At 44.8% G+C, this 16,899-nt stretch overlaps 1 protein-coding gene across 1 annotated transcript in view; it reads right to left on the bottom strand.

The window, feature by feature from the left end:
- The window catches only part of VAV2 (vav guanine nucleotide exchange factor 2), a 310,317-nt gene that overhangs the window by 19,608 nt on the left and 273,810 nt on the right, over positions 1-16,899 (bottom strand). The window contains exons 10-18 of the mRNA XM_077836255.1: positions 15,652-15,751; positions 12,925-13,020; positions 12,372-12,440; positions 6,575-6,661; positions 4,658-4,743; positions 2,628-2,760; positions 1,438-1,452; positions 834-943; positions 23-124 (exon numbers count right to left, since the gene is read on the bottom strand). Coding sequence (XP_077692381.1) covers positions 23-124; positions 834-943; positions 1,438-1,452; positions 2,628-2,760; positions 4,658-4,743; positions 6,575-6,661; positions 12,372-12,440; positions 12,925-13,020; positions 15,652-15,751 — 798 coding nt within the window. The remainder of the gene's footprint in view (positions 1-22; positions 125-833; positions 944-1,437; positions 1,453-2,627; positions 2,761-4,657; positions 4,744-6,574; positions 6,662-12,371; positions 12,441-12,924; positions 13,021-15,651; positions 15,752-16,899) is intronic.

Raw genomic sequence — 16,899 nt, forward strand, 5'->3', positions numbered from 1 at the left:
CATCTAGAAGAGCATTGCTCACCTTAAAAACATCTTGCACGCTTTGCAGTTGGTCGTCTTTTCAAACGTGTACATCTGGAAGTTGTGGTGATTCGCACTGGCTTTTTCTGGCTTAATGTTGGACCTAATTCCAAAGAGGGGAAAAAACAAAACAAAAGACAAACCCCCAAAGTTGTATCAACCTGCCCTGGTCAGACATTCTGAGTTCTACGGTCTTTGGTTGCAGCTACTGTCTGGATTTCAGTCAAAGTTTTGAAATCACTGAGCATGGTATAAGATCTCGCACAAGAGTGAAAGAATTAGAGAATCATTTGGGGCTAGCTGATGGAGGGGTTGTGTATGGTGTGTTAAACTTTCATTGATATATTCACACATGATCCTGTCTTTCCCGCCTATGTCAGTCTTTAACTAGAATTCACCACTGTGCAGAAGGCAATATGAAACCTATGCACAACTTATGTCCTCAAAATAGGGCTTAAGTAGGATGCAACACCCTTGTGCTGACTATCTGTGCAGATTTTAGCCCTTAACTCTGGTTATTTGGTCAAATACATGCTCAACGTTGGATGCCATAGGTTTTCTCCCAAGGTGGCAATTTCTACAGACATCTTCACCGCACGCGCTTTTTGCATGAACCGTTTGGTTAGATGCTATCACATCAGGCCCATTTCCAGAAACTCTTTGTGCATGGAAATCCTATGGAAGTCAGTGAGAGTTGTAGATCAGAGCCCTGGGCTCTGAGAACTAGAAACTGAGTTGACCAGGCCATGTTTCATTAGTGGCAATGGTGTGCAGCCAGAGAGGATTTTTGCAGGGAAGCTTAAAACACTCACATTGCCATTTCAAACTGCTCCATCCACTTCCTCTTCATGTCTTCCGTCTTGCAGAAAAACTGGAAGCCCTGCTTTCCCTGAAGGTGAATCAGGTAGAACCCGTATGACCACTGCAACAACAAACCAATAGAAATGATCAGATGTTAGTTATTTCTCCCTCACCTCTTTGTGCTGAATGCTTAAGCAACAACATCCTGGGAGGGTGGGGGTTAATTCAGGTCCATTTGTAATCTGTTTTAAGGTGTTCTCTTTACTTGCCTCTGTGGTTACAATGGACCTTTCTGGTGATAAAAGCAGGGGAGTGGTGCGAAGACCAACTTTGTATCTCTATTGTACATTGCAATAAATGACTTTATGGTGGACCCTGGTGCACATCATCATCAACCAGAATTTCATGGCAGCAGATGGGAGAGAAAGCAGATCCTGCAGCTCCAAAAGCTCAGGTCCCTGCCATTAAAGCTAAAGGAGACTCTCCATTCACCATCAGCAATATAGAGCCTATGACACACATCCAACCTGCCCTGCAGAAGGCAGTGGTGCATATACACACTAGCCAGTTCACTACAATATTAAAGAAAATAAAGTGGATCTCGTGGTTGCTTACCATTTTTCCATGAGACTAGAAAGCATAAGAGAGCAAAGTGGAAACACAATTCATTAAAACACAAGGCTAGCAATCTTTCTTCAACATCACAGCAACAAAGCCACTAATTATTTTCAAAATGGCAGAACAGCTCCCTTGTTGCTATCCCGTACACTGGACCACACTAACGGGGTGGCCAAAGCTGCCAAGGATCTCCTGGGATGCCAATCTTCCTCTGTGTCCTCACCTCAGCCCCAAACCAGGCAAAGTATATGCATCTCTGACAGAGAAGCTTGGTTTAGAAGAGCGTACCCAATGCAAAGAGCCTGCCATGTCCATGCTAACCCCGAAAAACAAACACTTTCTACAGCTTCGAGGGCTGTCTGCTGAGGGACAGGTCCAAGAAGCTACTAAGATCCCACTAGACAAAGGCTTCCACCACGACCTTTGGGTCGGCCATTTTTAGGGAAACAGCACTCTCCACCGGGATATCTGAACTCCAGTATTGATACTCCCATGCAGGACTCGGAAGGAATAACCGAGATGCCTTTTCCAGAACAGTTACTGCCGGAGGTTCCTCTCCCATTAGCTCTTCTGAACAACAGGCAAGGATAAACCTGGCCATCCAGCCCACGTTCCCTCTCACAATGACAGCTTAGGAGCTAGTGCTTGAGAATGCAAGAGCCTCTTTGCTTGCCACAATCTGCAATCTAGAATACTAGTGTAGTAGTCTGTTAAATGCACCGAGGCATGGGGAGGATGAAGCTTGGAGCCCCGGAGGAGACACACACAACTAAAGCCCAGTCACCCGGATGCGCAAATTGGAATAAGAATGTGTGTACGTGCATGTCCTGCCCATTCTTCCCCATCCTCCATTCTTTTTTTAGGTCATTTTTATCCTTTCCAATTTGTCTGTGAATTACTCTCTCAGAGAGTGGCTTCTGTAAAAGAACAGAGCAGCTTCCTCCATTCCAGTCAAGTCATCCTAACTTCCTGAGGGCTCTTTTGCAGGCCCCAGGTCAGGTGACCCAGCTCAGCCTCTCATTTCTAAGCTCTTTGCCCTGCAGTCAAAGGGTTGATTGTCCTGATTTTACAAGCACTATTTCTGTTTTTGAAGTCCGATGGGAGAGGGGTGTTCTAGGACACTGACCTGCATGCGTATGAAAAGCTGTCCAAGAGAGCTAAGCCAGTTCCTTGCTCTGTCCACCTACCTTCTTAATGTCCTTGTTGTTCATGGGATCATCAGTCATCTTATGGAAAAGCAGCTCGATAATTTCTTTCAACTCATAATTGTATCCTTTCCTTTTACAGACGATCACCACTTTATCGAACAAAAATAAATACCTGCCAGAGACCAAATCCCACATCTAATTATATACACCTTTCACAGAAAGCTCAGCAGAGATTATTGCCTGGTCAGGACAGTGAAAACATTGTTAGCTATATAATGATTTAATGTTAAAGGCACTGGGCGTTAATGCAATCCTAAGAAATGACCAAATTAAGGAGAATGAAACGTGTGCAAACATAGGACCAAATGTCCTGCTGGTGTCACTCAACTGACCATAAGGAGACAATTTGGCCCATGGATCGTCTTACTGGGCGAGGGACTAGGTGAAAAACAAACTGAAGGTTAATTTTATTTATTTGGAAAAACTTCAGAACAACCATTCTTTTTATAAGAAAATGTTCTGACTCGTGTGATGACTGAGCTCTCAAAGAGGGTTTTAAAGGTGTTTCATCTGCAGGCCATGTAGTGAGAAGACACGTCAATTTAGCTTCCTGAGGCTCTTCTAACTGTAATCCAGAGCACCCAAGAGCTGTTGTATATTTCACTTATAGGTAACTTCCAGGAAACATACAGTACTCTGTAATCATACAGGAAAAAGCCCTCCAGCTCTGTTTGAGACACCCTGAAATCAGCCACTGGAAGGCTCCACCCAGCACACGCAATCCTTTCAATAGGATGCAGCTTTATTTGACTCTGCTGAAAAAATAAGAAGACAGGGCTTTCTTCTGAGACCCCTCTCTGTAGGGCTCAAAATCAGTGTAAGTCGCTTTAAGCTAATGACATGTCCTACAATTCCACGTGTTGGCAGTGAATCGAAACTGGAACAGAGACGAGTTTGCACTTGCAAAGCCCAAGAGAGCTTTAGCCCCCCAAACAATGAGATTTAAAGTAACAAAAAACCACCTAAGCATTTCACTGTGGATGAAACTTGTGGACTCTAGAATTGCCAGTTTTTTATGATTTAACATCAGAGTTGAAAGCTTCTGCCGCTGGGCATTGTGGGACATATGACTGGGTCCTGAGGAGTAACACTGGAAGTGAACACCCTCCAGGCTTTGGGAGAGTGCTAGTCAGCATCTGAACCTGGGCCTAGAGATGAATTTCACAGTTTACCTGTCACCTCCTTATAATGGGCCACACCTGGTTTCAAACACACTATATTGCTGGGAGGCGGAGAGCTGAAATCCATACTACGGTCTGACTTCTGGTCTCTAGAAGATCGGGCCTCTTTAAACTAGACTGGCCAGTGCATTACAAAATGTAAGGTAGGAAAAATCCTGTATTGGCAGAAGGATAGATGGGATGATCTACCCGGTCTTTTCTGTGTAATGCAACTCCCCCTAGGTGGGTTGTCAGCAATGGGAATTGAACCTGCAGCCTCTGCACCTAAAAGCGGGAACTTCTACTTTCCAAGCTTCTTTGGCTCAAAGGCAGTAGCAGACTGATAAACTCCTGTGCTTCAGCCACTAGATGGGGACAGGGAGCCACATCATCTACCTGCAGGTTACGTACACACCCTGGTCCGGGAACCTCATTCTGAACCTCAGAAGCTTGCCCAGCTCAAATTCTTACACCGGCCACCAAGTGTAAGGCAATGCCCCTGGGTGGGCCAGCATGAGATGGGACTGAGCCCATGACCTATGGATCTAAACCCATTATGATCCCAAGACAGATGTTAAGCCGTATTAGAGCCCCTGGCTAAGATGACCAGCCAGCAAGTGTGAAAAATTGGGACAGGGTAATAGGTGCCTATATAAAACAAAGCCCCAAATATCGGGATTGTCCCTATAAAATCAGGACCTCTGGTCACCCTACTCCAGGCGCATAGCAATAAGGCGCCCTGTACTACACTTAGCATTTTGAATGGTGTTTCTTGTAAATTGGTTTTCTGGGAGAATGGTGTCTTTGTTTTCCCCCACTGTCCATTTCTTTGTTTCTTCATTCACTTACCTGTCCTGCTTGGTGTGGTTCACAATTGAACGGACTTTCAGTTCACCGTCTATCTTTGGCCTCCCGAATTCTTCCAGTTTCCCTTGCTGCAGGTAGCAAAGTGTATGTTAGCAATGAGAGGTTTTTATTTCTGAACCCAAAAGGTTTCTGAATGTGGAACAAAACGTAAAGAAACAAAAGAGACCGTTTCCAAAGGGCAATAAAGCCCCCCCCAGCCCAGCTCAGATTCCAAAATAGGCCCCTAGCAAAGGAGAGAACCGCCACTCACCAAAACACACAACCCAGAAGTGAATCACCTCACCAGTAATGTTAGCTGTGATGGACTTGAATACCCAGAGGGAGAACATTCCAAAGACACAGTAAACAGAGAAGACGCACTCGCGTAAGACTGTACTCTGGGGTGTATCTTGAGTGGCAGAGATTCATATAAACACTATCACCTACAGCCAGATGGAATTCCAATAGGTGACAGTTACCATAGAAGACGACACTACAAGTGGTGTTAGGAGCCCGAGGCTAGTGTTTGGGTTTGACGACAAGTCAAGTCAAGGATCTGGGTGCAAAGGTTTAGCGGTCAAGTAATTTTTGCAAGATTTCCACTCTGGATGTCAGAAATCTCATGAGATCAGCTAGTCTCAGGAGATTTTTCTATTGAAACTGCACTGGAACCAGAAAATGGAGATCTTCTAATTTTGGATCTCATCTGGAACCAAAACCACAGATTTGGGGCAGATTCAGAGACCAGAATCATGGATCTCTCTCAGCCCCCAAGCCCTTGCAAATGCTACTCAATACAGCACTGTTATTGAGTGATACGAAACACTCCACCAACAGAGTTCTCTTTTTTTTTATTTAAAAAAAAAAAAATCTTGAAGCTTCACCGTTGATCAGAAAAATACATATTTTATACAGCTGTGCATATAATCTGTGGTTATTTCATTGCTGTGCTGTGTGTGGGTTGTGTATACATAATGAGAATAAATCCATAACATCCATTACAGAGAAACAAAATTAAACACAGAGCAGAGTGTGTGGGAGATTGATTTGAAGAAAGAAATTACTGCTTTGCTAACATTTCATCTTCTGCATGTCACACCAGCTCTCAGACTGCAGCAGGGAAAAGCAGATGCTTAAAGGACCCATTCGCATTCCAGTTTTTAAAGAGCATCTCATTTCTCATACAGATCATGGCTTATCATGACTGTTCCAATCAAAACCTATGAGCTGGAAAGGCCTACATTCCACTTCAGAGTTTTCTTAGGTTTCTCTTGAAAACTAGGGATTCTGTCTCAAGTTTGTTAAAGAATCATTTATTAAAGTCCACAGTGTCCTTTGGACTCAGGATAAGACAGAGAGGTGCACAGTGCTGAGTGTACTCAGCCCCCATTGACTTCAGCAGATCAGTCCCTCATATGGTTTGAAAGATAGATGTCTGGTCCATACTTTTGGAGTTCTGTGCTTAGGAATATATTACTTGTGCTGTTCTTTCCCTTGCATACCGAGGCTATACTCTTGTTCATGAAAATGTTTATTCATCTCCTCTCTCTACCCGCTTAACAGCAAAATAAAAACATTTTAAACAGCAGCCAGATGTGCAAGAATTCATTTTTGGAGAAGGATGGTCCCCCAACATGAGCAGCGTGCAGAAATAAAGTATGGGAAACCCTTTCAATGGAAAAAAATGACAGCCCCATATCAGGATCAAGTAGATTTTATATCGAATGGATTCCCTTTTTTGGAATTTGAACACAATTAATACACAGATAATAAGAGGCTGATCAAATACAAATGGGTCTTTTAAAGATAAGTACAGGTGATTGAAATTTGTTAATACTTGTCTGGAGAGTCCAAGTATGTTGTTAAAGATAAAATAAAAAGTTGGGGGCTAGGGGGAAGAGAGAAGATTCTCAAACTCACCAAGTTTTCTATAGATTTCTGAAATTCACGTATTTTCTTTAAGGTCTCTTTGTCTCTCTTTACTTCATTTATGTACATGGCCAAATCCTTAAAAGAAAAGCAAATGCTGATTCAGTATTTCTGTTTCCCTTCTAATCAAGAATCCTTAAAAAAACCCCAAAACACTCTACTTCAGGAGTCACTTCAGAAAGTGAAGATAGCAGCAGCTCTGTGGGAATCAAAACAACCATCTAGCACGTTGGCTATGTTGAGTAAATACAAATCGGGGAACTCAGAACTAGTGCAAAGTATTTCCGCTGGATTTAAAACAAGAATCAGTCAATTAAAACCAAGTAAGCAAACCACCCAAGCATGTCTGGTATCACTGTCTATAATCTCTGCATCAGTACTCACACATCAAGAGTGCTCAGGACTCTGCCAGCTGTATCGTTCAACCCTTCTGAGACTCCTTAAGCATCTTGGCCTAAACATTCTCCATCCTTTCCCATGTGCCCTTAGATCTTCTTGTTAAATAACTAGATAGGCACCACAACTCTACCGATCAACAGCAGAGGGCAATACATTCAATTAGCATTAGAAAGTATGACGGACTTAGAAAGTCTTCGAAAGCACAGTCCTGACTTTCCATTCAGCTGCTACCTGAGCTGACGTTCCAGTTCCATCCAGCATAACTCTTTGAGAAGAGCCAAAAAGCTCTTTATTTCCTTTATCCTCCATTCTCACTCAGTGCCTTCCACCTCAGTGCTCCCTCTTCTTTCAACTCCTTCTTCACTCCATTCGCCACCATCCTTGTGTAAAAGGCATGTGCCAGACATTCTTAATCACTGTATCTCTGCCCAGCCTCTGTCTATATGTTAACTAAACAGACAGTAAGCTACTCTGAACAAGGACCAGGTCTGTACTTGCTCCTAAGCCTCTTGACAACTTTTTAGCACTTTGGCCCCAATCCAGCAAACCCCTAAAAACATTTCAGTACTCCCATGTACTTCAATGCGACTTTAAACATGTGCTGAAGTGCTTTGCTGGATCGGGGCTTATTTCAGCACCATCACTGGAGTTCTTTTAAAGGTAAAGCATCTTGCAAAATAGCCCCGGGAGCCCTGAACATACATAAGCTCTAACATTCCAACTGCAAATGGTTAAGACATCTGTAAAAGAATTCTTCCAATACAAGGAAAAACTTTAGTGGAACTATTCCTGTGCTGAAAACAGAGTCACAGTAACCAAGTGTGTCTTTGCATTACAGAGATCGGATTTCTCCTGGTTATTGCATTCTCTGGCCAAATTCCCCAGTTACCTGAATTCTGGCCCAGAGGGCAGAGAAAGACTTCTCTAACCCTTCCACCACACTAATTTCTTACTACATCTTTAACAAAAAGGAGTCCGGTGGCACCTTAAAGACTAACAGATTTATTTGAGCATAAGCTTTTGTGGGTAAAAACCCCACTTCTTCAGATGCATGGAGTGAAAATCTGTCAGTATATTTATGTCTGCAGCTGTAATTTTTACTCCATGCATCTGAAGACGTGGGGTTTTTACCCACGAAAGCTTACGCTCAAATAAATCTGTTAGTCTTTAAGGTGCCACCGGACTCCTTGCTTTTGTGGATACAGACTAACACGGCTACCCCCTAATACTTTACATCTTTAACCGTATTTTTTAATATATTTATGGCCTGTCATCTAGATGCTTCTGTCTCTTTTCCCTCAACTTTAGTTCTTGTCAGCTTGGATTGAATCTGAACAGCACAGAATTTTTCAAGACATCCCCTTGGGTGCAAACTTTCTACAGCCTTTCAACATAAGAAGGATTAATCAGAGATGATAATCACAATCTTAAGTGACAATACTTACATAACATCCTATAAGACCATTTAAATAGTCATTGTTGGTAACAGGATGGGGGGGAAAGGTAAAGTGATCAAGTGAAGTAAGATTCCCCTGCACGTCAAAGTCACCTGAAGCCTTCTCATCTGCTTCCTCCTATGGAGCATGCCATCTTGCACGCATGGGAGAAGCACAGCTGTGAGATCTACAGTGAAACATCAGCTTGACAAGATGTGCAAACTGGGCCCCTTCACAATGTAACAAGCGTTAAAGCAACCTTTGCGTTGTACACAGTGATTTGCGTGCAAGACCATGCACCAGGTGATGGGATTTTGCATATGCCAAAGACTTACATGTGCAAATCTTGTACAAATGCTATTGTCTTGTGCAAATCCTACTGCTAGCTCCTGTAAATGACCGTGCATGGAAAATCAGAAGTGAGGTTGAAGCCCCTGGGACAATTCAGCTCTAGGCTTGGCTAACTAGACGCCTGGATTTCCCATCACTGGAGCATAGGAGCGCTAGAATCGGCCAGCTAATGAACAAGGCTGGAATCTAGATGAAATAAACCATTTGAAAACTAAGCTGAGATTTTCATACCAATTAAAGTAAAATTTTGCTGCTTCCTGTGACCATGGCATGTCCAACACTGAGTCAAATCTATACCCTCGTGACGGTGTGAAAATGGAAGCAAACGATCCTGTCTGATGGCGACTAGCAGCTCTATAAAGAAAACACTGAACCTTTAGCACAGCCAGGATTTTTTATTATTAGCAGCATTGCAAGGCATCTTCTTCAACAAAGCCTGATCTCTTCAAAACCACACAGCCACCAGAGGAGTCAAACAGTGGAAAGACAGAATCCTGCAATGCATGAAAATGTCTTTGTGACTCTCTCCCTTTCTTAAACTCTCACCACATTTCACTAATCGCGCAGTGAACAGTGCATTTTTCAAGCGGGGAGTTCTGGATATCAGACTGAATAGCTCACACCAGCACTCACGGTATGTTTACACTGCAAAAAAAAAAAAAAAATGACCCACTGTAGCAAGTCTCAGAACCAAGGTCAAATGATTTGGGCTCATGCTATGGGGCTAAAAATAGCAGTGTAGACATCCTGCACTCTGAAACCCAGCGAGGGGGATGCTCTCAGAGCCTGGGCTCCGGCCTAAGTCAGAATGTCTACATTGCTGTAAGCCCCATAGCGTGAGCCTGAGTCAGCTGACCCAGGCTCGGAGACTTGCTGTAATGGGTCTTTAGTTTCTGCAGTGTAGACATACTCTCAGACACTGAAAAGTGGGGGGAGGGAGGGACACGTCGCGGCTCTTTCTCTCCATATATTAAAGGCATTGATTTATTTTCAAAGAGTCTCCTTCCCAATTCCTCCCCCGCCATTTAAATCCTTGCTCACCATCCAGGTTTATATTATGGACCTCGGTAGTTCCTCCCAATCCCACCCATACATTGGTTGAAGTTTCCAACACAGTGGGAGAAATCTCAGGGGTAATAGTCAAAACGGGTCAGGCTCTATGGGTCTGACTCAGGCCCAATGGCCTGTGATGGGATGTTAGATGGGGTGGGATCTGAATTACTACAGAGAATTCTTTTCTGGGTATCTGGCTGATGAATCTTGCCCATATGCTCAGGGTTTAGCTGATCACCATATTTGGGATCAGGAAGGAATTTTCCTCCAGGGCAGATTGGAAGAGGCCCTGGAGGTTTTTCGCCTTCCTCTGTAGTATGGGGCACAGGTCACTTGCTGGAGGATTCTCTGCTCCTTGAAGTCTTTAAACCACGATTTGAGGACTTCAGTAGCTCAGACACAGGTGAGAGGTTTTTCACAGGAGTGGGTGGGTGAGATTCTGTGGCCTGCGTTGTGCAGGAGGTCGGACTAGGTGATCATAATGGTCCCTTCTGACCTTAATATCTATGAACCTACAAAATCAATAGACAGACAGCCATCGACTTCAGATTGGGCCCTATATCATAATAGGGACTGTTCCCCCTTTATGCATGTGTGTGTGAAACGTGGATTTCAGGCACTCAACTCAACAAAGCACTTAAACACGTGTCTAACTTAAAGCACAGGAGCAGTCCTATCAATGCAGAGCTACGCACCTCTAAGCTCTTCACTGAATTAGCCCTCCCCCCTCCCACCCCCGTCCCAGCCTTATTCTGGAAGGTGCTGGGCATCCTTAATTCCCACTGACTGTGGCAGGAGTCGAAGGCACATAGCATGCAATAGCCTTGGGCACGACTGATGTAATTCTTGATCCTTGCAACAGGAAAACAAACAAACTTTCAATTCATACTTGGTCAGGAAGGTGAGATGCCACGCACAGCATTTAGGGAGTCATAGGCAGCACTTAGATCATTCGTGTAGCAGAAAGAAGGGCTTTAGAAAACTACTCCGGTGGAACCCACAAGTTTAGCTTTGTAATGTAAGAGAATCAAGGTAGGTCAGTGCCTGTTAGCAGCAGTGGATTAGACTGCAATGTCCTTCAAACAACCTTCATGTTCCCATGACCTACATACCAGCTCTGGACGCACTGGCTAGCAGGGAAAATGACTAAAAAGGTCACTCAACTTATGTAAGTCCTAGGAAACGCAGAGTCATTAGAAAAAAAGCTGATCCTCAGAGGCAGAAAACAAACAATGTGATCTCAGAACATAGAGGACAGCTCAGTGGTAAATGCTCTCATAGTCATGGAGACAATCTGGGTTTAATGACTGGTCCTACAGGCTGATTCTGCTCTGAATTACATGACTGTAAAACCAGAGAAACCTGCAGAAAACTGTGACAAAAATGAATTTGTTTTTGTTGTGATTTTTCTCAAATTTGGGGGTTTCAAGGTTTTCATTGAAACCCCCAAAACTTTCAGAGTAGCAGCCATGTTAGTCTGTATCTGCAAAAAGAAAAGGAGTATTTGTGGCACCTTAGAGACTAACAAATTTATTTGAGCATAAGCTTTCGTGAGCTACGGCATCCGATGAAGTGAGCTGTAGCTCACGAAAGCTTACGCTCAAATAAATTTGTTAGTCTCTAAGGTGCCACAAGTCCTCCTTTTCTTTTTGCCAAAACTTTCAAACACACAGAAATTTCCATTTTGTGAACAAGCCATTTTTCATCAAAAAGACCCAAACAATTTAGATGGAAAATTCCCAACTCACTCCACTCAGTGGTATTCGGATCTGGATGATGGTGCATCCCCATCTATGCTCCATGCAGACGCACAGTACACAAACACACTAAGAGGGACAAATTTCTACAACACTGGTGTAGATTCGAAGTAACTCCACATGTCAGTGGAGTCACTAGATTTACACTGGTGAAAGCAAGAGTCGAATTTGTCACAGTACATCTATGTACAGTGGTTATCAGTGCAAAATTGTCAGCCAATACCAGCTTCCCACTGTGCTTTGGAGAGAAGATAATGGTGCCAACTATGCATTTGTTGTGAAATGACTTCTAATAGCAACTAGAGTGCATATGCATATCATAAAGGAAAAGGCATCTCTTTCCTCTGCCCAGATGTGTTGCACTTTTCCCTGTGAAGTTTTTCCTACACATAATTGACCTTCCTTCCAACCCAGGTAGAAGTATTGCATCTGAGTAGTGACACACACATCCTGCCCCTGCAGCTTTTGCAAAGAAAATAAGAAGCATGTTTACGGAATCTTAACACCCTTAAGCTGAGCTATCTAAAATGGCAATGTCTGAACTCTTTGCAAGCATCACCATCTTTGAAGAAATAAGTCTTTAGATTTTAAGCTCTTTGGGGCAGGAATGGTTTCTGTTATGTGTTTGTACCGTGCCTAATGCACCGGGGCACTGACCTCTTGGTGCTACTGTAACACACCTAAATGTCAATCGCCTCGACCCGGATTCATCTCCACCCTTGCAGCCTAACATTCAAGGGCATGCTGCTTCTACCAGTTCCCTGCAGGTAGACTGCGTCACTCATCTCCTACCTGCATGGCTTCCAAAGCTTCCTTGAGTTGTTGCTTTTCTGGCCGATCAGACGAATGGCTGAGAAGCTCCTGCAAAAAATTATTCCGAGTGCGTTAGGAAAGTTTCACACACTACTGCCCACCTCATGTAACAGCACATAATACAGGCCATAAACCAATTACTGCATGCCACTGTGAACATACAGCAACGAAGCTGTGGCAGGCAGTCGGCAGCTATCGCCATAAGGAGACGAACCAGCAAAGCTCTTGGTGCTTGGTGGATCTGCTACACAGAGCTGACGGGAGGAATTTCACACATAATCAGACGATATGAAAGCTTATTTTATATTCATTAACTGCCTCTCGTGACTAACTAGTGCGGAATTACCCTTGGTCATTGTACTTTAAAAGATGGCACAAATGTTATGTTGTGTTTAAGCAGCTGTAGTAATTATTTCATTTAAAGAAAAAAAAAATCCCTCACTCTGCTGATTCCATTTGCTACGGGAAAAGCCCAGAGATGCTATGGCAAGAGTGGCCACTGCGAGGAAAATTTTGATTCCGAAACACTTACTTTTAATAGGAGATGATACTTCAAGACCCTCTGCATTGGTACCACCAACAGATCTTGCAATTTAAACTTCCCATCCTGAACCTTTAATGTGCATTCCTAACAATGAAATGAAATAAAATAAATGAAGAGATGGGAAAAAAATTTTTCTCAAGCTGCTTTGTTTTGCTTCTGTAAACTCTCAAAGCACAATGCATCATTAGTTCCTAATTTTTCCAGTAAGGGCACTGGGGTTGGGGCGAATGTCCCAGTTCCATCATATACACAGTACCGCCTATCACTTCCATTAGTTGTGCTCCTTTGCATGTAGGAGACCTAGGTCTGAGTCCCTTGCTTCCTCTCGCCAGGCAGGGGACAGAAGTGCTAGGAGCAGAATACCCAGACTCCTGGGGAGTAGGGGAGTGGCACCATGTTTCCGATCGCTGAAGCAGTGACCAGTCCAGCTGATTCAGGGGCAGCATTGGCCAGTTCTGATGGGAATCCTATCCAGTCCACCATAGGGAAACAATGACTGGGACATAGTGAGCAACTGCCCCAAACCCACTAGAGCGGGGGACCACCTAGAAGGAGAGAGAGAGGGAGAGAGAGAGAGAGAGAGAGAGAGAGAGAGTCTCCCTTATCCCAGACCACATTAAACTATAAGACTCGTGCATTGCGATGGGCCTGATGCAACGTGTATTAGGCTATGCAGAGAGATAGGCTCTGCTAACAAGCGGAAATGTAATTAAATAAGGAGAAATGCGCGAACAGCTAGAGGTCACAGCAGTAGCGCCTTGGATACTGGACATAATCTGGATCGTAATATTTTGATGTGAGAGCTGGGAGGCTGGCGGGGTTATAAAAAGGGATTCAGTTCGTAACCACTCTGCTGCATTTGCATGGTGAATCACAGGCCATTGGTGGACAATAAAGTAACATGCAGAGGCAGCCCAGCGATTTGAGATTAACATCACAAATGAAGCAGAAATTACGGATGGAAACAACTAGCCACTCAAGTAGCCTGTCCTTTCTGGCTCTTCTACCTCACAGGGGTGCTGTGAGGACAAATACACTAAAGACTGTGAGGAGCTCAGCTACGACCATAGCGGGGGCAGGAGAAGTGTCTACACTAGACAGAGAGATCATCCCTAGTCTGGTAGCCCATGCGATACAGATTCCTACTGCTTTAAAGAGAAGATCGGGGGTGGGTGGTCTCGCTGCCCTAGCCCCAAGGAGCTATTTGGGCACACAGCACAGGAGATAGAACACTTCAGTCCCCAACGCCGAGTCAGTATAAGTTGGCCCATGTCCCCATTGACTTCAGAAGGTAGTAACAGCTTGTGCCAGAACTGAATGTGGTCCAAAATCTCTGCTTAAGGGAGGCACAAAACTGGAGCTTCGGCGGGAGGAAGGGCCAGGCTGACCCAGAGCAGGAGCTGTTAGAGCTGTGTGTGGAAACTGCCCACAATGCACCTGGCTCCAGCAGCACAAACACATCTGCCAGAAATTCAGCACCAACGACATAGGCGCCTGATCCAAAGCCCAGTGGAGTCAATGGAAAGACTCCTCCCTCCCACCCCACCCCACCCCGGCTTTGGATCGGTCCCAGAACACTCCAGTGACGGACGGAGGCAGGGAGCGATTTCATCTTCGTGGGGTGGAAGTGATTTCGTCTTCACGGAGGTGACCTTCTCAGGCTCGGGGGGCGGGAGCAGGGCTGAGGGCTACTCACACATGCAGCCCTATGACGCTTTTGAGCAATGAAATGTGAGGAGGTTGCGGATGGGCTTTACAGAGGGGAAAACGGCGGGTGGGAATGACAGGCTATGTGGGAAACCGGCTGTGCTGAGCTCGTCTGATCCACTGATAAAGCCTTTTTTTACCGGGAAGGTGGGCTGAGTGATACAGGGGCCAACCCTATAAGGTGCTGATCTCCCAGTGACATAAACAGTTGTCTTCCATGGGGCTCAGTGCAGGAAAAAGTGGGTGAAATCCTCTGGCTTGTGTGAGGCAGCAGGTCAGAGAGGATGATCCTTCTGGCCTGAAAATCCATGAATCTCTAAATGGGCATTGAGGGTGCTCAGCACCTTGCAGAGGGACGATGAATTGGGTCTTTTCCATCATCCATGGCTGTCATTTATTGTGACACAACTGGCTGGATGGGAGAGGCTTTGAGGGCCTTCCTGCTACAAAGCCAGAGTATTTAAAAAGGGGAAAAAATGAAACACATTCATGAAACAGCCTAAACATGGTGGCTTTAAGCCTTGCACTGTGGAGGCTATGAGGTGTAAGAGGGTGATTCTGCCCCCTGCTCCGTACAGTGACTATTAAAAAACTACAAGGGGCTCGTGGGACCTTCTCTAGCACTGGCCCTGCACGGGGTGGGCGTGGGAGGCAGATGGGGGCAATAGTACAAGGTACTATGGAGATTCTGGGCTGCTCAGTAGCCCAAGTAAAGAATGCATGAGCTGCTCTAATTTATGCCAGGCGGCACACTGGCAGACGGGTGGCTGAACGCTGATGAGAAGCTATCTTTGCCTGCCAACCCCCTTGTACTGCCCCAGAATCAGCCCCCCAATTCTTCCCTTCCCTCTTCATCAACGCTCTTGGGAAATTCTCCTTAATCATTCAATCCCAGCAGCAGTTTCTAAACCTGACAACGAAGTAAATCCAGGAAGGGAGGCAGAACACAGAAGAGCTATTGGACTGAACGCCCCGTGCATCATCCCGGTCTCCCCCACAGCCACTTACCTCAACTTTTTGCCTAACGTCCTCTTTGCTCGCAATGAGACCGTTCAGCGTATTTTGGGCGCATTCCATATGGCTGCAATACTCGCCATAAATCAATAGCCTGGAGAGGATTTAATCAGAAACATTTGCCGGCAGTTATTACTCATTATAAAAAAATATGGGAAAGTGCAAAGCAAACAGCTAGCCCCCCCATATAACTGCTCAACGAAGTATTAACACTTTTTTACTGCACTGCTTTTTTAACATTGCAACACTTGGAGGTTTTCAGAGAAGCATGTTCGAGCCTGTGGGGGAAATTTGGCGACCAAAATTAGGCTGGTGGGGGAGTGGAAGGGACTTTTCAATTAATCTGCCCTCCCATTACGCAAAGTACCGTGGCTCATCCCTCAACTGCCAGGTCCCAGAGCCCTGGCATAATTCCAACACTGGCCTGTAAAATCCCTAAATCCAAGTTTGCTTGGGTGAGACCAGATGTTAAGCTGTAATGATATGGTGGAGTGCCAATACCCCCGTGCTCTGGATTGCTATGAAGTTCCTGTTCATGCAGGGGGAAATGACCCTTTCCTTTTTCCTCTTTCCACTGACTGAGAAGCTCCAAAACAGCCCAGTGGAGGGAGTCTGCCTATCCGCTCTGCTGCTACTTCTCAAAGAGCGTATTCAGAGATCCGCACCTTCCTTTCTCTTTTCAGACACCAGTTTCTTTTTTAGTAACTTTCTGAACAGAGATGGATCTGGCTCAAAACTCTGGATCGAAACACATCAGGACTTTGGAAAAGTCTGGATCTGAGTCCAGATCTCAACGTCCTACCGAGTTCTTATCTCTATAGGGAGCTATACTGAAATCCCAGAGCTCAACGCCCTTGTTATTGTTGTTAAATTATTATTTGTATTGCAGCAGCAGTTAGGAGCCCTTGTCATGGCCCAGGACCCCACTGTGCTAGGAGCTATACAAAAACAGAACAAAAAGTTAGCCCCTGCTTCCAAAAGCTTGCAATCTGGAGACAACACCACAATCTTGTGGCTCAAGGCTATCTGCAGGTCAGATATATTTAAAAAAGAATCTGTTTCAGGAAGGAACATTTTAAAAAAATCACTGCCTCCAGGAAGAACCTCCTTCAGAGCATGTTAGGAAATGGCTCCATCGATGGTAAGCAAATACACCACCCCATGCACCGTATCTCGTACCCAACGACTGCAATACAAACCGCACTGTTCCCATACTGTGTGGAGCTGCGAGGGATGTATTAG

The sequence above is a fragment of the Eretmochelys imbricata genome, chromosome 16, assembly GCF_965152235.1.
Source record: "Eretmochelys imbricata isolate rEreImb1 chromosome 16, rEreImb1.hap1, whole genome shotgun sequence".
NCBI lineage: Eukaryota > Metazoa > Chordata > Testudines > Cheloniidae > Eretmochelys > Eretmochelys imbricata.